The sequence below is a fragment of the Anser anser genome (assembly GCF_964211835.1).
Source record: "Anser anser genome assembly, chromosome: 2".
Lineage (NCBI taxonomy): Eukaryota > Metazoa > Chordata > Aves > Anseriformes > Anatidae > Anser > Anser anser.
In genome coordinates, this window is record NC_139721.1 from 11,694,376 (window position 1) to 11,716,720 (window position 22,345).

Below are 22,345 nucleotides of genomic sequence, written 5' to 3' on the forward strand. Positions count from 1 at the left end.
AGCAGCCTTTGAAGTAGCCCAGGTAACACCTTTCATACGGGAAACCCATATTCATATGGGAAACCCGTATGGCAACAACTCAGCACAGCTCTCCTACCTCTTCTGCAGTGTGCGGCATCCTTCTGGCTGCCGTGTGGAGCAGAAAGCAGAAAAACGAGCAGCAGGGATGGGGGAGCAGGGGCGTATGACCTGAGCGTGGAGGAGAGAGACAACACAGACATCGACATCATCAGGAGGGAGCAACTATAACCAAGCTCAAGCGTCCCTATTCAAAACCAAGTCGCCGTTCAACAGGAACAGAGCTTGGGCAGTACCCTGTTTCTCGTTACTGCTTTATGCCCACCTGAACGTACTGCAGATATCAGCGGGATAGTCCTAAGAGTACAGCCTTCGAGTGCTCTTCAGACATTTACAAAGCGTTTACATCTACAGGAAATGATGTGCTCCTCTTTGCTTCAGCTGCAGAGCAGAATATTTAAGCCTCTGCTCATATCATTCCCCAGAGAGGCACTATAATTATGCTGGAGATATCTAACAGCACGTTTTACTACTGCTGTCAGGACGATCAAGTTATAAATCACAAAATCCAGCGGCTGACCCTAGACTAATCAGGTAGTTTCTGTGCTCCAGGTGATTAAAGAGAATGAAGGAAGGAAAACCACCACTACCCTGCCTTATGCTTCCTTGCACTGGAGCGAGAGGAGGCACCAAACACTCGCACAGAGCAAGAAGTTATCACTCCTCACGTGAAATCCCACACCAACGACTTTCTTTTAAAGCTGCCATTAGAAAGTTTCATTGCCCCACGTATTTTCCAGTAAAGAACACGTTCAAAACGGAACAATCCCCAGAAGACCAAGAACACTTAACCTACGCAACACAAATTTCTCAGACAAGCTCCAAGAAATGTGACACTCCAATGCATCACTCAGCTCCCCACACTACAACCAAGCCACTGAAGAGCAGAGAAGGCAACTGGATTCCTATTTCCCCCACACACACACTAGCAACGTTTGGTTGCCTTTTTTATTTTTAAATCTACAACCTCACTACTATATAGTTTATATAACTATATATAGCTTAAATAACTATATATAGCTTATATAACTATATATAAGTATGTAGTCAATAATGAGTCTGTTTCAGGTCGCTCTTCCTTAGATGTATACCCATGATTTTTCTCTCCTCCACAACAATATTTACCCCTATCACGAAGACAGTTAACCACGCACTGGGTTCAAGGGAAAATTATAAAAAAAATAAAAAAATAAAGTGCTTAAACATATATGTAAATCTAAGCACACTGGTATTTCCTGATAAATCAGAACCTAATTAAAGCTCATTATCCAGAGATACACAAGAAAAATCTACAGATATAAAATTTTATTTAAATTAACTGAGGGTGTGTATTTGGCTCAGGACTGTTTATCCTTGAATTTAAAAAGAGTGACTACAAATAATATTAAGGAATAGAAAAAGTAGTCAGTCTTTTAAAAATTGTCACAAATTTTGAAAACACTTGTATAAATTCTGTGAACTTTGTATAGCCTTAAAGGGGCATCATTTAGTTACCATGAATAATGATATCTGAAAATATTAGTACCTTACCCTAAAGTTTACATGCATCATGAATGTGTTTATATTTAATTTCAAGAGGGTATCAAAAGTGATAATGGTTAGAAAAATATATACATTTTGTCTCTTCTAGAAAAAAACTTGGTCATTTGAAGTAACTGACAGATAAAATAATAAAAAATCCCCTCCACAGATTTTTTTTCCACAATCCAACATAAAATGTAGGCTTATATACAGCTTATGCAATCTGTCATTTTCAAAACATATAGCCAAAGTTTTAAGTACAGAAGAACATAATGTTGCTGCTCTCTAAACTCTTGGCTGCACCGATGCATGATTGTTTAGGCAAGCCAAAATAGGAAAGCCACAGGGTGATACACAAAGCAATCGTAAGAAAGGTAAGGAAAAAATGGAAGAACGCAAGAGCAAAAGAAAGCATACTGGTTAAGGTAACATCGAGAGGAATATTGACCAACAATGGAATACATGGACTCTCAGGTAACATGCAGCAACTTCTACAGGAAGAAAAAAATATATTCCAAGTATTAAAAGGACACTTTCATGGTACTTCACAATTTTTAGAAGTAATATTAACGATTACTGTCTACTGGAAACAGCCTGGACTGAAGTTTCAGTGGACACAGTTTGTTGCTGTGCTTCAGTTAGTGGCAAACACACCAAGCAAGACAAAACAAAACCTTGAAGTTTTTAAAAGGAAGCGAGATGGGAAGAAAGTTTCAAAAAACATGTGCTTTCAGTACCTGGGTGCAATGCAGTAGCCAACATGACCGTGGTTTGATTAGTACTTGGTTAAAGTAATTCTGGTGTAAAGAATGATTTCCGAAGAGCAATGCGGCATTTGCAACAGTGACTGACATTAAAGATACAGTGACATTTCAAAAGCTGAAATTCTTTAGTGTCCTTTTAAGTGTCAGCATACTAGCATCTTAGCTGCAAATGAAAAAGAACAGAGGCAAAGCCTAATGAAATAACCCAAATCAAGAATTTTCTTACAGTATTTCACAGAAATGAAGAAATATTTTATGGAACTATTGAACAGAAAAAAGCATGAAGGATAATAGCAGCATATGGTTTACAGTTTTCACTTTTCAGTTTATTAATATTAGTGGTGCAGTCTGCAATGGATAAAGCGAGGGGTGAAATTCTGACAAAACTGGCAATTGTCTACCATATGTCAACACTTAATTATAGTTCTTGTAAACAGCTAACTCCTCTTTGAATTTTAATTGCAAAGGAAAGAATATTTACATATAATATATATGTATATAACCACAAAACCAAAATTAAGTCAAATCCTGATCAACGAAATTGCATTTTGAAGAAAACATAATATAATATTAAATAGTACATGTCCAAAGATTTTAAAGGCATCGTGATCTTCATGTTTTCTTCTTCCAGTCATTTCCCCTTAATAGATTAGGGATTTCATTTCAGAGTAAATAAGTGGAAATATTATAGAGCAACTCCTGTAAAGTACAGCTCCACTATTGAAAAATGCTCGAGGCGTGGTAATCCAGGACTCTGACTTAAAGCAGAAATAAACAGCATATAGCGCCACAGCAAAGAAGTGGCCAATCAGTACCATTGGCTTAGGAGATAACCTGTATAAAAACAGAGAGATAAAACATGTAAATAAACAGAACAAAAAATCATTGTCGAATTTTCAATTTACAAATTGAGCCGTCTCCTTAAGATTACACACAATCTTCTGATGTAGGCAGCTGTGATCCTGATGTGATCCCAACTAAAAGTAAGTAAATAAGTAAGTCTGATCATCTTGGAGCTGCTACACGCCCTGTATTCCCTTCCAGAGGTTAGCCAATACACAGACGTGAAGAGAAAGCAAGGGTGTATCTGTCTTTAGCAGCTCCCAGGAGGCTATACAGGCTCTGCCAGTTTTAGCTCTCATTCCAAAACGGGATAAATATAAATGCACACATTTTCACATGTTCAAAGGAGAACGATTTATTGTGCATTCACCAGTTTGAGGGGTCATTCAAAAACACCTTGATAGTTACCTGTTTCCCTGTTCCTTTTGCTCACTGAGGGAGACTTCACCTGTCACTACTCTCAACTTGTCAAGCATGAAACACCTCCACCAGCTCCTCACTCAACCTTCCATGCCACCTATATAAACTTCTCTCTAGCTTTCAGAGGCAATTTTAAGAAAGCTAAAAAAGGCAGAGAAGACGTGGCTTCTAATAAAGCTCCAAACTTTAGTATAACCCTGAAAACATTGGCTCGTGTTGACCATTCCCCCCATGCAAAGTTGACTGACTGGGAGCAAAGCAAATTCTAACAGAAGCTCACAATGCTTGATCTGGCTGACATAAACTATTATCAGTGCACTGAACTTACACAGACAGCAATCCAACAGGTCCCGAGACACATTCTCCACCAAGTCTGAAGTAATGGAAACAGGCTTTCTTCAGCTGATGCAAGGAATCTATAAAACGAATTAAAATGACTCAACAAATACAGTCAACGGATACTGAAAACTTTTTCAGCAAATGCAACAGGGATATAAAATCCAGGATTGCGGCACTTTGGTAGCTGTTGCTCTGTTAAATTCAGTTGGATTTGGACATGGTTTTATTTAAGTAAAGGTTAATCTTATGGAATATCTACATGTTTCTGAATACTGACACAAGAACAAGTGATTTCAGATATTTTGTCTTTTGTTATCGATATAAACACAAACACATACTCATATGCTGATATACATACACATTCCCTCCCCAGACATACTTATTTACCAAATTTGAATTAATCAGAAGTTATCTTTAAAATATATTTACCGTCTGTGGCAGCAAAAAGTTCATAAAGTGCTTGGGCAAGAACATTCACTACAAAAGAATGAGACTTTTTTCTTGACCAGTAAAATGATTTTTTTGCCTGCAAAAGGAAAAAATACATTTATATCAGGCAATACAGAACAGCATTGAAGTGATTTCTAAGTAGGTGATATGAGTCATAGCCATGTGAAAACACAGAGTGGATTTAGAGATACACTAGGTATGTTCCGAGCTAGGTCATTAAGGGACTTTGGATATTTGTTAAACCAGTTATGTGGCTCCTCTGACACTGAATATAGAAAAAACAGGGCAGTTTCAGGGTATGCTTCATCTCATCCTATGGTAGTTGGCTGGAGTAATTCAGGCAGTGAAAGGATAACACTTGCTTAGTTCTCCCTGTTGGCTGAGAATAAATAGAAAACAACTGAAAGTCTGAGGTGATCAGCTGAGATATGGGTATTTGCATTTGGTCAGGTAAGTGCTGTATTGTCCTGACATTCCTTTTAAATGTTTCTCACTTCAAAACAAACAAACAAAACAAAACAAAAACATAAAACTTTTTTGAATAATTTATTTGTGGTCTATAATTATTCTGGCTGTCATTTAGCCAAGTCAATATGCCTGCCCTGATCAAAAATGGTAAACAAATAAATCAGAAATCTTATCATCCACTGATCGGATTTTTGGGGTCTAAATCTTAGCGATGGTGCAGATTTCTGGGCAAGAAGAACGTCTTCTAACTCTCTACTGTGAGACTAATGTGGCAGGCAAGAGGCTGGTGGAGCGTCAAAAGGCACCTTGACAAACTAGGTGTACATGCTCATTATTCTCTAAGTACACTCATGCAAGATAATGGTGCAAACCCATCCAAACCCATCCCATTTGAGCTCACTCTACATTAAGAAGAACACTACCAATGCAGGAACATCAGGTACTGCGCTAGCAAAGCACGATGACTAGACACAGCACAGTCTCCTGAAGCAAAACGAGACTGATCAGTAAGCTGTCTTGTATCTGCCTCACAGCCATAGCACTCAGTAATCATAGCTGTTACTGATGCATGCCTAACGCATGATTTGTATGAATTATGAAGAGCCGTGACTCACTAATAACTTACATGTCCCTCTGATGCATAAAACTTAAAAGTGTGTCACCTAAAGTGGAACAAAAGTTGCCTAAACTAAGTCCAAAAGAAAGCTTCACCTTAAGAACATCAGAATCTTCATAAAGGTCTGGAATATCCTGGAGCAAGCTTCTCCATATTTTGACATCGTTTAAAACAACACTCATTCCTCCACCAGTCAGAGGGTGTCTTATATTATATGCATCTCCCAAAAGAAGAACTCCTAAGTAGAAGAAAAAGATTAATGGGCTACTGCACAATCACTGTATAATCTTAGAACACAAACCCTCTGTTACCAAGCTTATTGAGAATTCAATCCCGTCAGGAAATAAGATGAATAACTAGGAACTGAGAAAAAATAAATATAAAAGGGAAAAAAGATGTCCTTACTTTAACAGATTTAAAAATTTAAAGTTCAAAATATTTTCCCCCATATGTATGCATGTGTGTACATCAAAGAATACACATACATATATACATACATAGAGTTCAAGGTAATTTCTTTCTTTTTTTAAAACCAAGTTTTCCTTAAAAAGACCAAACTTACATAAGCATGAGCAACTGAGTTATTTAAAGTTAAAAAATGAAGCAGACATTGATTTAAAGTTTTGTGTATAAATAAACATTCTAGTTAAATTGTGCCAAATGCATACATTTTTGCCAAATGCATACATTTTGCCAAATGCAAACCATTATCTTTTTCATAAAAGGATGAAATATTTGTACTGAGCAAAAAGCATACATCTATGAAAACACGGCCTTAAGTCCCAGAAGTTTATATTGCCACCCTCTCACCCCCTTTGTTTCACAATACACACCTTTTTTGTTAACAGCTGAAGGAGGCAAGAAGCTTGCTGGCATAGTCCTTAAACGATCATTCTGAACTGCTGCTAAAAATGGTTCCTTCAGGTGATCTGCAATAGCCATTTTTTTCAGTTACAATACTTAGGTAGAATCTTAAATAATTTGCACACAACTCATTTTAACCTCTTGTCAGAGATGTAATCCTTCCAAACTTCTAAACTCATGGAGGTCAACTGAACAAACTGCTACTTGAAGTAAAATCTAAGTGTGAACATTTACTGAAACAGTAACTGTACATGTGGAAAAAAAAAACAAATACATGGTTCAATGGATTGAAGGAAGCGTGCCTCTAATTGGCAGACTCTAATTGGGACAATCATGAAAGGATTTCATAAAAGCTTTCTAAACTTACCAGGTAGTTGTGGATGAATGTTCTCAATCATATATTCTTTTAAGTTTTTTGGCATTTTCCCTCGAATATCAACAAGGACTCGAGTCTCAGTTGAAGAAATCTGATAGATTAGTACTGGACTAGTTTTAGCTAAAACAAGTTCAGCATAATTAGCTTTAAACTGTGATGCGTCCTTAAAAAGAAAAAGGGGGAGAAGGATTGAAATCAATTAATGAAAGGATGCTAAACTTGAGATACACAAAACCATTTTCTGACATACTTCAAAATAAAATCCCATATCAATATTAAGTTCATATTATTTTTTTTCTTTAAATGAACAATAAATGTGTTCTTAAGGGGAAAGTTCTGAACTTCCGTGTAGTTACAATTCTTTTGGCAACACATTTTAATATTCACTAAAATACATGTTATACATGTCATTTGAAAACCTCACTAGTATTTAAAACATGCTGTTGGAAAGCTGTAATGTAATCAGTGTAGTAGCTTTTCATAAGATCATCTTTACCTCGATGAAGAAAGCCATAGGAGGGAAAGAAATACACTAATCTGTAGACGACTACAGTCCTCATGCTTAACCAAGTTTCCAAAAGTAGAGAAAGAGAAGGCAGTTATGCAGCAATAACTATAGGGATAAGGACCCCCAAAGTGCTGAAGCTTCTCCTCCAACTCAGACTTCTGAGTCCAGTGTAAGTTCTGTAGTTTTGGTTCATTCTCCCTTGATTATTTTTTATTGTTAATCCAACGGTTAACACAGCAGCCTTGGAGGGCAATACAGTCAGCCATTGAGCTACCAACCTGAATTCACACTTTTTCCACTTACATTTATAGATCCTGAAAGTTTATATGTACCCGGTTACAAGGTACCCCATTTTTAGGCAGAAGCACAGTTTGGGTATTTTTCTGGGATATAAAACACAGGTGGCTTGACCCACAGCTGCTAGGATATCTAAAACTCAAGGTCTTTGCTCCCTGAACAAGTGTCTAAACAATAACAATACCGCAGAAAAAAAGAGTGTATCACTATCTTCAGTATAGATATTTTAACATAAACTAGTCAAAACACCCATATCCAGAGTAACAACTTCACAAAGTAGGTTCCAGCAGTGCCTACCTCTAATCCACAGATTAGAGCCAGTGCACGCATAGCAAAGGCTTATGTGAGATACTGCAACATTTTTTTGCCTTCAGTATTTTCCATAATCTGATCCAGTGCTCAGTGTAAAGTAGCTATGTTGAAACCTAATCCAGTTGTTTAACCCTCTCTTGCTCAACTACAGATTAGTTAGATTATTAATTAATTAATTAGATTTCTGGCTTTAAGAGCAGAGTTTGGTGTTAATCCAACTTTTAACCACAATATTCATGTAAAAAAAAATATGGCTCACAGTTATTTAAATGTTTTGAAAATCTGACATATACTTGTACCAAATATGCTAAATCTGACACAGCAAGTTCAGCTATCCCAGAGATGGGACAGAGTATACATCAATAATTTAAGAGTTAAAAAACAGAGATGCAAATTTCCAAGCACTTCTCAAAGTGACACAGAAACTGATAGAATAGTTGAAGAAATATTTAAAAGCACTGTTCTAACTAATTCTGTTGAAAAACATTTAATATTAGAATTCAGGATAATCCTTACAACAAAGTGTCAATAGTTGCTTTAACAAAGAGTGCTTAAGTCTTTCATAGAAATATTCTCTACCTATGTAAACCTCTGTAACTCTGCAATTACATTTGATTAAAGTATTTCTTGCATAAATCTCCTTTCACAGACTTCTGAACACCTCTTTCATTTTACAAAGCTCTACTATAAACTCCCCTTCCATACGAGCTCATATTAATGGGTTCTATAGGTACCTATACATTTGGATGGAAAAAATAACCAAACAACAAAACAAAACAAAACAAACACCACCAAACAAACAGGCCAAAGAGGTATTGGAAAGAAAGCGTGTGAACATTTCCCAAGGACAAATAGACAGCCGGTGGAGACCAGCAATCCTGTTGATCCAGAGGAGCTAATAATACATTATTATACACGCAGGAATATGTACAGCCGGGGCACTCTCCAAACACCACTCAGAAGCTCCTGGGTTATCACTACAACCCTCTGCTCCTGAGTACAAAGCCAGGTTTGGCCTCCTAAGCACTGCCCCAGCCAAGCAACTTTGAATATGAGAGCCAGGTACACGAGTGAATAACTCCACGTGCTGTGCATGAATAGTTATCTGCCATTAATAACCGCAGATTGGGTCTGTTGATAACAACAGATTAACAAATAAAAGGTGTTCCAAGAAATGCTTATTGTGACCTGTGTACCCCCAAAACACATGCTTGGCCCCCTTTTAGGGTAAAATCAATTTCCAAACCACATACACTAAATGGTGGTTTTTGGTACCACCTCGCAATGATCTTTCCAAGAACGCCTGGATGCTGCACGGCCTTTGTAAAACTCTGAGATTCTTCTCATTTCTCGGTTCACAACAAAGTTAATAAAAGATAATTCAGTGAAATCCAGACCCACACTAAGAAGAGGTAGCATACTGGCTTGTATGCAGTAATACACAAAAGTTACCTTCAAAATGCAACCAACAAAATGGGATGAAACAGTAACGTTGCTGGAGACCAAGTTTTTTCTAAATTTGGAGAAAAGTCCATCCGCTACAACAGTAAGAGGTGCATGAAGTTCCTGCAGCATAACAGAAAGACAGGATATTTTCAATTTTGTTTCAGAACAACGGGAAACAACTCTCAAGCCCTCCTTATCAATTGCCCATTAGATGTTCTTCAAAACAATAAGCATGTAAGAGGTCCACAGACGACACTTATAAAATGCCTGTCAAAATACTTCTGCTTTCCTCATCTTGATATTAAACTATTTATTCTGAAATTTAGCCCAACAATATTCTTCAGCTTTTTTAGACATGCAATCACATAATACAGTTATGGGGATTGTGTCAGAACTCCGATAAAATGGACAAGAAAATAGAATAATTGCTTGATTCAGCCTAAAATGCTCTTCAGGAAAAAAAAAATTAATGAAAGAACCACTCATATGCAACTAAACAAAAACAAACCAAAGTGTAATAAACCCAAATACAGTCAACATGCCCAGGTCTTCATTAAAAGAACAAGCAGTGGACTCTGAACAGTTCCTAGTACACTTAGGAACTATAAACAGAAATACTGTATATAGAGAAAATACAAAATAAAAACTGAGTAAACAGATTAGGTTCTGCCTGAACGCATGCACAAGTTCCTAATGTTTAATATATACACTGTTCCCTAACATAAGCAAATTATTCTGATTATTAAAATATATTTTTAAGCATTTTATTGTGACGGTAACATTGTAACACCAGAACGGGAAAGCTTTTACAGGTAGATGTTTCTTTCCTCTATGTACAGCGTTCTCATTGCCATTTGCAGTTAAATCACTGAATATACATCACTGAATATACAGATTTATAATGAGCATTAGTCCTTTGTCTTCACACACTTGGCATGAGCAGAAAAAATAATCTGCCTTTTAAGCTTCCAGCTTGTAAGCTACAAGCCAAAAAAAAAAAGGCATGCCATGCTTCATTATTACTTTTGGACAGAAGCGTCTGGTGAGGCACTGTGGTGGTTTTACCCAGTTAGGCAGCCGAGCTCCACCACAACCGCTCTCCTTCTCCCCCTCCTCAAAGGGAAAGGGGGAGAAAATACAAAGGAAAGGGCTCAAGGGTTGAGATAAGGCCAGGGAGATCACTCAACAGTCGTCATCACGGGCAAACAGACTCACAGTAGAGAGATTATAAAATTTATTACCTATCACTAACAGACTAGAACAGCGAGAAATTAAAAACAACTGAAAACACCATCCACCCTCTTCCATCTCCTCCCCCTGAGCACCGCAGGGGAACGGGGAATGGGGGCTGCGGTCAGTCCCTGACCCTTTGTCTCCGCCGTTCCTTCATGGTCCCTCTCTGCCCCTGCTCCCCGTGGGGTCCCTCCCACGGGATGCCGTCCTTCCCGAACTGAGCCTGCGGGGGCTGCCCACAGGCAGCAGCTCTCCAACAACTGCTCCCACACGGCTCCGTCCCACGGGGTCCATCCCCCAGGAGCAAACTGCTCCAGCACGGGTCCCCCACGGGCGGCAGCTCCCCCCAGACCCCCTGCTCCTGCGGGGGCTCCTCTCCACGGGCTGCAGCTCCGGCCCGGGGCCTGCTCCTGCGGGGGCTCTCCATGGGCCGCAGCCTCCTCCAGGCCACATCCACCTGCTCCACCGGGGGCTCCTCCACGGGCTGCAGCGTGGAGATCTGCTCCGTGTGGGACCCGTGGGCTGCAGGGGGACAGCCTGCTCCACCAGGGGCCTCTCCACAGGCCGCAGGGGAACTGCTGCTGCCTGCCTGGAGCACCTCCTGCCCTCCTGCTGCACTCACCTTGGGGGCTGCAGGGCTGCTTCTCTCACATTTTCTCACCCCTCTCTCCCAGCTCCTATGGTACAGCAGGTTTTTTCTTTCCCTTTCTTAAATCTGCTCTCACAGAGGTGCAAACAACATTGCTCATTGGCTTGGTTCTGGGTAGCAGTGGGCCCCTTTGGAGCCGGCTGAAACTGGCCCTTATCTAACATGGGGCAGCTGCTGGATTCTTCTCACAGAGGCCACCCCTGCAGCCTCCTGCTAACCAAACCCTTGCCACTTAAGCCCCATGCAGGCACCATGTGAATTCTACATCTACATGGAATGAGTTCCTCTATGAGCAGTTCTCTCCTGCTCAGCAGTGGGACTCAGTCACTTGTGCGACATGATCTTTACATCTTTTTCTGTGTGAACTTGGACAAAATGAGAGGAGAGTAGAGCTGAGTAAATATATACATAATATATATTTTAAAATATATTTATATCCCTGAATAATATACATGTTTCTAGTCTTTGAGCTTACAGAAGTGAGTTTAGAAACAGTCGAAGAGACAGAGCTAACATAACCTCTTTCCTATGGATAATTGCAAGCTCTAATTATTCCTGCAATTAGAGCAAGGTCTCCTGCCCATATGGATTCCCTGTTGTTTAATGAGCTGAATACTCATACTACTGTTTTTCCACAGTCAACATACTAAGACCTTTCCTCTGTTTAACTGCCTCTTTTTGATAAATTTTATAACTTGACTTTTATCATGCTGGCTGAATTAAACCTCATGTAACAGAACAAAAACCTCAAAGGTAACGTGATGGAGACTGGGGATGTGGAGAATAGAAAAGCACAGACATACAACATACATTATCCTCCTTTCCTTATGAGAGCAGGCTAAGGAACAGAAACAGGCTCTCCCCCACCTGCCCTGTAAGAAGTTCCCCAGCTGTAAAAATTAACAGATGGTGTAAGAAATTTCTGATAAAAAATTCTTCCGTGTTTCCTATATTTCTATAATCAAAGGCTATACAGGACAGCAAATAATGTAACTCTTTCCAGCCACGGAACATCAACATTCAAAGCAAAATGTGAATTTGCTTATCCCCATTGTACAGACGGGAAACTCAAGGCTTTAAGAACAACATCCATGCTCTCAGAAATATTATCAGCTAAAACACTGGTCACCCTACCACTGGTCAAATAGGTCATATTTAAAATTACAACAATAAAATCCATAAATGTGTAAAACTTAAAAAATCTCCAAGCAAAACATTCACTATTTCTCCCCGTGACAAAAAAGTCTTCTGTATTTCTGGATGATTAAGCCAATTGGATGTGGAAAAAACAAACAAATAAAGCCAAACAAAAACAGAACTGCAAAACGTCCCCACCTCCAAACTCCCCATCTTTCCAATACGTATGTGTAATTCAATGGCTTACTATACCACAGTGGACTTGCTACTGTTCTATTATTCATTTCACAGGACCTTAAAGACAGGCAGACCAAGGAATGGGACTTGGAACTCCCCTTTCCTCCAGCTACCTCACCAAGGACGGTGTTTCTCCTCAGCTGTCTTACAGCTTCATACTTAGAGCACTCCGCCATACAGTGGGCTGAAATGCCTTTTGCCCAAGTAGGCTCAAAATCTGCTCTCCCACCTCTTGGACAAGTAATTTTAAAATGGTCTCCTACATATGGTTTTATATCACCATTTCCATTTTCATTTCTAAATGATCTAAAGATGAGAGATTTCATTAGAAGTGCTTAGAACCAGATCTGCCAACTACTCAGAAGCTTTCTGAATCATGTACGCAGGGCAGCAGAACACAGGAGATTCCTGCCTCCCCCATCAGAGCACACTTAGTACATAACTTTAGGCAGCAAAGGAATTTTAAAGCCATCAAATGGGAAATTTTCAAATTTGGCTTTTCTAGAGAATAGGCAGTATATCCAGAACTTCAGAACGTATGCTCTACCTAGACTGGTCTCTCCTAAACTTTTTATTATATTTTCACTCAGTTTCATAGCATTTAGCCAACAGTTTAGCATTAGCTGGGGCAAAGAAAAATCACATGCAATTGAAATAGGCCAGACTTCTCTTTCAGTGATTCAGTGACTGGATATAGCTATATTCTGACTTTCAGACACCTCAGTCAATGGCGGAGGTATACGTGGAAATGCAGACCACTGTATACAGACAAAGCATGAATCTTAATACATTGCTTTTTCCATTAGTAACTTTCAAAAGATTTTAAGCTCCAGACATACAAATATGAAAGAAAAAACAAACTGAATTCTCTGGAGACACTGATATCAGAAGCTGTACAAGAAGTTATAAAAAGAATTCCCATGTGCCAAGACTGCATCCACTAGAAAGCAATCTTCCTTTATTAAAGCTTTCACCTCCTCGGTAATTGCAGTTTCTCTGCACCACTGATCTGAAATAGCAGTGTTTCTAAAATGCTATATACATGTAATTCTACTCCCACAGTAGTTACAGATTCACAGATTCACAGATTTCTCTAGGTTGGAAGAGACCTCAAGATCATCGAGTCCAACCTCCGACCTAACACTAAGTACTCCACTAAACCATATCCCTAAGCTCTACATCTAAACGTCTTTTAAAGACCTCCAGGGATGGTGACTCCACCACCTCCCTGGGCAGCCCGTTCCAATGCTTAATAACCCTTTCGGTAAAGAAGTACTTCCTAACATCCAACCTAAAACTCCCCTGTCGCAACTTTAGCCCATTCCCCCTCGTCCTGTCACTAGGCACGTGGGAGAATAGACCAACCCCCACCTCTCTACAGCCTCCTTTCAGGTAACTGTAGAGAGCGATGAGGTCGCCCCTGAGCCTCCTCTTCTCCAGGCTGAACAAGCCCAGCTCCCTCAGCCGCTCCTCGTAAGACTTGTTCTCCAGACCCCTCACAAGCTTGGTCGCCCTTCTCTGGACTCGCTCGAGCACGTCCATGTCCTTCCTGTAGCGAGGGGCCCAAAACTGAACACAGTACTCGAGGTGCGGCCTCACCAGAGCCGAGTACAGGGGCACAATCACTTCCCTCGACCTGCTGGCCACACTGCTTCTTATACAGGCCAGGATGCTGTTGGCCTTCTTGGCCACCTGAGCACACTGCTGGCTCATATTCAGCCGACTATCCACCAATACTCCCAGGTCCTTCTCGGCCAGGCAGCTTTCCAGCCACTCATCTCCCAGCCTGTAGCTCTGCTTGGGGTTGTTGCAGCCCAGGTGCAGGACCCGGCACTTGGCCTTGTTGAACTTCATGCAGTTGACCTCAGCCCATCGCTCCAGCCTATCCAGATCCTCCTGCAGAGCCTTCCTGCCCTCGAGCAGATCGACACACGCACTTAGCTTGGTGTCATCTGCAAACTTACTGAGGGTGCACTGGACGCCCTCATCCAGATCATCAATAAAGATATTAAAGAGGACAAAGTTAAACAAAGTTGAAAACAGAAAACTGTCTCACCTTAGTATCTCCAGTTTCTTTGTCCTTGTACTGAACACCCACAACACAGTCATCTTCTTCAAGCAGTTGTAACACAGTCCCTTCAATGAATTTTGCACTGGAGTAAAATAGAGGAGTTAGAACAGAAGGAAAGAGGATTAAGGATGCATTTCAAGGCACTAGGCACAGAAGGAAAACCTGATTTTCACTAATCTTGTCTCTGCCAACATATTTTGTTTAAATATTATGAAGATGTGTCCTTGACCACTATTCCAAAGCCATACTAAGTGTCAAAAAGTGCTTGTCATTAATTTCAGTTCGACACGGCCATTTGGCTTGACATTTGAGGATATTCTAAAACCATAATGCTCAACGTAAACACCCTACCACTTAGCAGAACCCCCAGTTTTGCCTTAGGTGTTCCATGGCCATGTGAGAGACACAGGGAGGAGTCCGACACCTAATAACAGTCAGAAATCTGCCAGCTGAGTCATCTCTGCTGAACAGTGGGAAATGCTGACACTCCAAGTGCAACCTAACTCCAAGTAGAAGAGAAGAGCAAGAGCCAAAGCAGCACTGAAATAATTAACAGGAACCTAATTTTAAAATTTAGATTATTTGGGACTATTCTTTGTGAGTTCTGTAAACTACCTAACCTGCTTAGGACAGAAATGTAAAGATCTGATAATGCTTATGATCAGAGTTTGAACGGAGCATCCCTTGCATTATACCTCCCAACCAGGGCTATTTGGGTTTCACAAACTAGGTTTCTGCCCACTTAAATCCCTTGCTGGGTCTGAGCTGTTAGACCTGATCCCAGCAGCTCAGGCCAGCTCGAAATGGACACTCTCTCTACTTCACAAATATTTTCGTACCCAGATGGAACACAACTTCAAGAAATGAGATGAAGACCCATATGAGAATACGACAACTTGATATTTTAGGCTCTCAAAGGAAACATGAGTGATTGAATTAATGTCTTTGCTACAGCTGGCCACCACAGAAATTTCAGAGCAGATCTCCCACATCTCAGCTGAGTGCCCTAATCCACATGCCAGTTGCGCCAAAATTTCTTAGCCAAGCTTGGGCTTCATAAGCAGTTCAAGTTCCTGGGTGTTCCCAGAGATCACCTATCGGGTTAAATCTCACAAGTCAGATGTGGAAGTGACCAGCTTAACCTTTCCAGGCAACAAACAGGTGGGCTTTATCAAAATACGAATGGTCATGCATAAGCACACTAACAGGAACTTCAACAGCAAGGGAATGCAGCAACCTGTTAGTTAACAGCAGGTGAATCAGTTCTGTGGATCCTACTAGCTTTTATATTTCTTCTATAGCTGTTATTTCATTTATTGAAGTGCTTACTTCCTTTTCTGATTCTAATCCACTAAAAAATAATTAACTAATGATGCCTTACCTATTTTCCCTGTAGAATCAATTTTACTCATGTGAAATTAATTCATATTTCTTAATACAGATAAAGAGAATATAGAATCATAGAATTATTTTTATAGTGGGCTGGAATCAGAAAAGGAAGCACTTAAGTAAATAACAACTATAAAAAAATATAAAAATATATATTAATCAGTAGTCGTTATTCCCTGTATTTTCATAAGTAACAAGATGAAAAACAAAGCGTCACAGCACTATTAAGAGTATTTGATCTCCGCTGAGCCTTGATTTAACATGCAATTTTCTGTACTATAATGAAAATGGAAAGCAAACATATTCAAAATGAACATTAAAGAACAAAATGAACATTAAAGAAAGTGTGGAAGAAGGGATAAAGATTGAATTTGTGACTCAAACATAATCTTTTAAGCAGAAATTTATAAAAACTTATGTACAGCTCCTGGAGTTTCCCACAAATTCAACAAACAGATGTCCAAATTTCAATGAACTTGAAGCCTTAACAAGAAAGCTTTAGCTTTTATCACTAGTAAATGCAGTTTTCATCGATTTTAACTGTATTTCAGAGTTGCTGTATTTTTGTGTTAATAATTCATATCATATAAAAGCTACGATAAGAGAAAGTAATTTTCCAGTTCAGAATAAAGACATGTAAAGTAAAAATAAGATAATGCCTTGTGTATTTCCCTGGTAAGCAGTATTTATGGAAAAAAACAAAACACAATACCCAATAGAAACAGCATCCAGAATCTATTCTAAGAAAAGTTACCTTCTATCTCTTTTATAGAAGGAAGTGATCAGTTAAAGTGGAAATACCAAACACTACTTTTTACTTCATTGTGAAGAGGATGCATCTTCAAGATTCTAAAATGCAGAAGTTACCGGCAGTAGCTCTTTCCAGGTATTTAGTGCTCCTTTCTAGCTATTTTGCTTGACTTCTTGTTAGCAGAAAAAGCAGAACATGCAAATGTAAAATAAGTTTGATTTCTTGAATCATAAACAACACCTCTGGAGGAAATGATACGAGGTGTATCATACATTTCTTTACCAAAGACCTTGTATGCATCGCTCCCTGAGAAGAGGTCGCTGCTTCTGGTAAAATATCAAACGCAAGAATCGGTAGAAGAGAATCAACTTTTAGCCCTGGACTGTTCTCTCACATGGACAGGCCACCATCTTGCCTCATATTTGAGGCCTATATTCCCATAAATTTAAAGATTAACTTATCCCAAAGGTGAATGTATGAAGTATACTCCATTCGTGTATAGATCTACAGAAAACAGAAAGAGTAACTACAACTGTCACTTTGTCTCAGTCTCATCCACTGGAGCCCTCTGTGTTGGGCCAGAATGAAATGGTCAGGGAACCTCACTGACCCTGGGAACAGTGCCACAGCATCTCAGGATCCAGCCTATGACATTCACTATCACAATGAGACTCACTTGGGCTCTGCCATAGCTGCCTTTCGGAGACCCATGATGAACTTGCCATGATGGAAAGACCTTCCGCTCACTACACGGCCATCTTCAGATGTTGGATAAGGAATTTCAACCTCCGATTTGGTCTCTATGTCATGAATTATGTAGCCATTTACTGTTTGCGCATCAATACCTTCTACTGTATCTGCAAAATAAAAGCCAGTAGAAGAGTTTTAAAAAGCCTTTTAAAAGCTTAATAATGTATTGAAAGTTTTTATTTACGTAAAGTCCAATTTTCTTAATCAAAACATAAACATTGAAGAAAGAATATTTTAAAATGCTTTTAATTCCATTAATTTTAATTCAAATATACATCACCGATAATCTATTTCTTCATCTTCCCTGTAGGCATGCTTTTTCTAAAAACATTATTGAGTGTAGTAACTGTTGTGTAATAGAGAAAGGTACGGTTTGAAATGCACTCACCTTCAAGACCCAAGTCTCTAAGCGCATTGAAGCCTCCAGGTTGCAACAATTCTCCAACTATCCTGTCGGGTTCTTTCAGATCTCTCTCAATTACAGTCACTTTTCTTCCATCCCTTGAGAGCACTGTGGCCAAGGAAGAACCAAGGACACCCGAACCCACAATGATAATTTCTGGATCGTACTGCGGTGATAAGGCTGTATTTGTAGCAGTCTCTGTCAGATGAATGTCTGAGAAGTTTACTTCTATTTTACCCTGCAGAAAAGAAAGACAAAGTTACATGTGCTGATAATATCTGTATCAAAACCTTTCCAGAGGGCTGACCTTGGACTAGTTCTACTTTCATCTAGCAGACTGAGAGCATTTGTGGTTGGACAGCAGCTTCCTGTTTAAGTTTTGTTTAAAATGAAATCAGTCGTACCCTACAATGAAACAAAAACAAATCCTAGAATCGTTTGGTTGGAAGGGACCTTAAAAATCACGTAGCTGCAACTCCCCTGCCATAGGCAGGGACAGGTTGCTCAAATCAAGCAGGGAAAACAAAACAAACAAATCAAGACTCTTTATCAGGGACTGTAGGGTTAGGACAAGGGGAAATGGCTTTAAACTAAAAAGGGTAGATTTGAATTAGGTATATGGAAGAAATTCTAGACTCCAAGGATGGTGAGGCCCTGGCACAGGCTGCCCAGAGAAGCTGTGGATGCCCCATCCCTGGAGGTGTTCAAGGCCAGGCTGGATGGGGCTTTGGGCAACCTGGGCTGGTGGGAGGTGTCCCTGCCCCTGGCAGGGGGGCTGGAACTAGGTGGTCTTTAAGGTCCCTTCCAACCCAAATCATTCTACGATTCTAAGATACCTGCTTAAAACTGCCATCCTGATCAAAGAGGAACCATTAACATAGCCATGGTCTCAGATATACTCAAAGTCAAGTTCCTACAAAAGGCAGTAAAACAAGGCTGCCCCATCCTCTTGATCTATAAAGTAATATTCCAATTCCTTTGTATCAGTGAGTTCCTACTACACGGTGAACATTGCACTTAGCCATTTAAAAAGTTACCATATCCACTGGAAAATGTATTTCTCTAATTTTAGTGTAAGTGAACCCATGTGTCAAAAAAAAACCCACATGAATGGAAATACTCAGCATGGAAAAATGTCAGGAGAAATGGCTATGTGGGAAACGTTATAAAGAACTGGTCCTACAATGAAAGCTCATCAAACAGTCAAAATACATGCAAAATTGCTATATGCCTACACTTAACTGCCCAGATTTGACATACCTCAGGTTACACACCAACTAACATGTACCTGGTACCTGAAGACCAGCTGTGTTATAGTAAACTCCTAAGAGCGTTTAATCACTTAGTCCTCAAAGTGCAAAAAAGTTTCAGCACAAATGTGCAAGTTGTTTCTCCAGCGGCTAGAATAAAGCCTGGGGTGCAATCCACTCTTACAAATGCCTCAGCACTACATTGCTGACAAGAGTAAAAATACGATTACATCAGTGAAATGAATGGCCAGAACAACACAGACACCAGGATTTCTAGGGGCATTGTGTCACGTTTATATCTACCACTCAGCAAGGGAGTGCAAAAGTAACAGTATGAATTTCAGCAATGCAAGAAATGGGGGTAAAGGCAGGCTTTTACCAGCAAAATCAAATAAAATCCAGAACCTACCAAAAAATTCATAGGGCATGCATCCAAAAAGTTTCAAGTGCTTTTGTGCAAGGGGTCAGTGCTCAGATAGAAAATAACCAGAAGGACTGGGGCAGGTAGCCAAGCAGTGCTGACCCGCAGAGGTACTGCATATGCATGTCCACTTCGTGCTCTTAGATTGCAGCACCGCTGCCAAACTCCAGCTCTGCCCAGCGCTCACAGCAAGCCTCGTGCTGGGCACAGCTCACCAGACTGGCTACTTGAGCTCGGGCTCTGTAATATTGTGCAGGCACTATTTTATCAGGAACTCCCAAATAAGTGCATCTGCAGCTCTCCAGACCGATTTGCTGTATGCAGAAATATTAGGATGATGACCGCAGAACCACAGAAAGGCTGAGGCTAGAAGGGATGGATCTCTGGGGACTATCTGCCCAAGCAGGGACGCCCAGAGCAGGGTGCCCAGGTCCACGTCCAGGCAATTTTTGAAGATCTCCAAGGAGGGAGACTGCACAGCCTCTCTGAGCAACCCGTGCCAGCGCTTGGTCCGTACAGAAGTGCTTCCTGGTGTGCAGATGAAACCTCCCGTGTTCACGTTGTGCCTGTTGCCTCTTGTCCTGGCACTGGGCACCACTGAGAAGAGCCTGGCCCCGTCCTCTCTGCACCTTCAGAAATGTGCACACGTCGATGGCAGTCCCTTGGTGAACGCCCCCTGCTCGCAGCCCTTCCTCACACGAGATGCTTCTCTCCAGTCCCCACAACAGACTGGCAACGGAATACATCTTTCTGCTCGTACAGAAATCCCTTACTACGACATTTTCCTTGAGCAGTCACACGTCGCTTGACTTCACAAAACCCCTATAAACGACTTTCGCTGTTCGCTTGGCCCCCCGGAAACCAACACCAAGCACGACCCACCGGTCACCCAGGACGTAAAGACAAACCCTCCCCAACCTTCACGGCCCTCACCGGGGCACAGGCAGAAGGCACAAGGGGAGGCCATCCCCACCCCACGTGCCGCCACCTCCCGACCCCGTTTACCTTTCGGGATTTGGGTGCCTCGACCCGCCGAGCCCCCGCGCTGGGTTTGGCCCAGAAGAAGCCAACGAGCGGCAGCGCCGAGAGGACGTCGGAGAGCATCCCCGGGTGGCTCTTCTGCCGCTGCTGCCTGGGCCCCCTGAAGTGGTACCTGTAGGACAGCAGCAAGCCCAGGGAGAAGAAGACGAAGGCGGAGAGCAGCAGCTCCTTGTTGGCGTAGCTCAGCAGGTCCCCGCACTTCTTGTACACGTAGATGAAGGAGGCGATGCCCAGGAAAGTCCACATCGCGCCGCGCCGGCCGCCGCTCCCGGCAGCTTCCCTTAGAGCGTTAACGCGGGCTGATGCTCCCCAAATCAGTTTTTTTTTTTTTCTTTTTTTTTAAGGAAGATATTAATTAGAGAAACGGAGCCAGGGCTTGCGGCGCGATGGAAGGGGGGGGACGGCAGCGAGCCCAGCCCCTGCTCCAAAGGGGAACCTTTAAAAACCGCCCTCAGACGTCTTCTTAAAATCCCCAAGGACCTGTACAGCACCTGCGGTGCATTCAAAAAATAATAATAATTAAAAAATAATAAAAAATGAAATGATATATATAAAAAAAACCAACGCCTGCAGCACCTGGGCTGCCACAAGGGATGCTCACGAAGCTCAAGGCTTCTCTCTATGATGATTCCCTTCCCTACCCTGCCTGTGGGGCCGCCCCTCTGCTGTGCCCAGCCTGCCCCTATCCCCTTGTCCCCTTATCCCCTATCCCCTGTCCCCTGTCCCCTTGTCCCCTGTCCCTGTCCCTGTCCCCTGCCCCGGTCCCAGCCCGGGGGGGGGGGGATTAGGGGTGGGAGGGGGGAGCGGGCTGGCGTCCAAGGGGCGGGGCTATGCTAATGAACCCCTGGCCCCGCCTCCCCCTCGGCACCGCGCGCCCCGTGCCCCAGCGGCGGCTGGCCAATCGGCGGTGCTATGCCGAGATGGCGCTATGGGCGGGCGCCCAATCAGAGGGCGGGGAAGGCGGGGCTTGCGCCCGCCGTGCGGCTAGGGCGATGTGACGACGGGAGGCGGGGCGGTCGCACCGCGGTTGCCGTGGTGACGGGATAGGGAGGGGGGGCAGCCCCGCTTCCCGCGCTGCTGCCTCACGGCGCCGCGCATGCGCGCTGCCGGGGGCGCGGGCCCCTCAGGGGAGGTGGAGGGGCTGAGGGGGTGGAGCGTTGTGCAGCCTGAGGAGGTTTTAAGGCTTTTATTTTATAAGAGAAGTGTCTGGGCGTACGGCTGCAGGGCAGTGAGAGGGACAGGGGATGGCTGCCATCCAGTCAGCCGGAAACTGAGCCCAGAAATGTAAAACCAAGGGATGGGGGAAAAGGATAACGTGCCCCAAACTCGCAGACAGGAAGGGGAGTCCAGAGTTTTGGTCCTAGAGTTACTTCTCGGGCTGGGTAAAACCAACGCAACAAAACAAATAATCCCTTTTTTAGCACTAAGTTCCTCAGGAGCAGGCATAAGTGGTCCTTCCTGCTCTCTGTAACCTGCAAACTGTTCTTGAGCTGAGCAGGTGTGGCAGCAAACAATGCCGAGTGTGAACACGGTACAATGATACTCAAAAGCAACGAAGTTATAAAACATGTCAGGGCCCCACTTCACGCAGAACTGTTATAAGAACGACCAAAACCAAGCACGCCAATAGAGCAGTGCATTCAGGCTCAAGGGAGGAGATGAGACCCTTGCAGTGGCAAAATGGCACCACAGCGGATTGTGAAGAGGGGAA

General features: G+C 41.9%; 1 protein-coding gene across 1 annotated transcript; it reads right to left on the bottom strand.

Moving 5' to 3' along the window:
- Positions 1-2,594: 2,594 nt before the first annotated feature.
- SQLE (squalene epoxidase) lies at positions 2,595-21,396 on the bottom strand. Its single transcript, XM_083826427.1, has 11 exons — positions 20,599-21,396; positions 17,908-18,160; positions 17,446-17,626; positions 14,615-14,711; positions 9,309-9,422; positions 6,731-6,902; positions 6,333-6,428; positions 5,595-5,737; positions 4,395-4,491; positions 3,955-4,042; positions 2,595-3,197 (listed from the first exon to the last, which is right to left on the bottom strand). Exons 1-11 carry the CDS (start codon positions 20,878-20,880, stop codon positions 3,005-3,007), a joined length of 1,716 nt encoding a protein of 571 aa, XP_083682553.1. The 5' UTR covers positions 20,881-21,396; the 3' UTR covers positions 2,595-3,004.
- Positions 21,397-22,345: the final 949 nt, after the last annotated feature.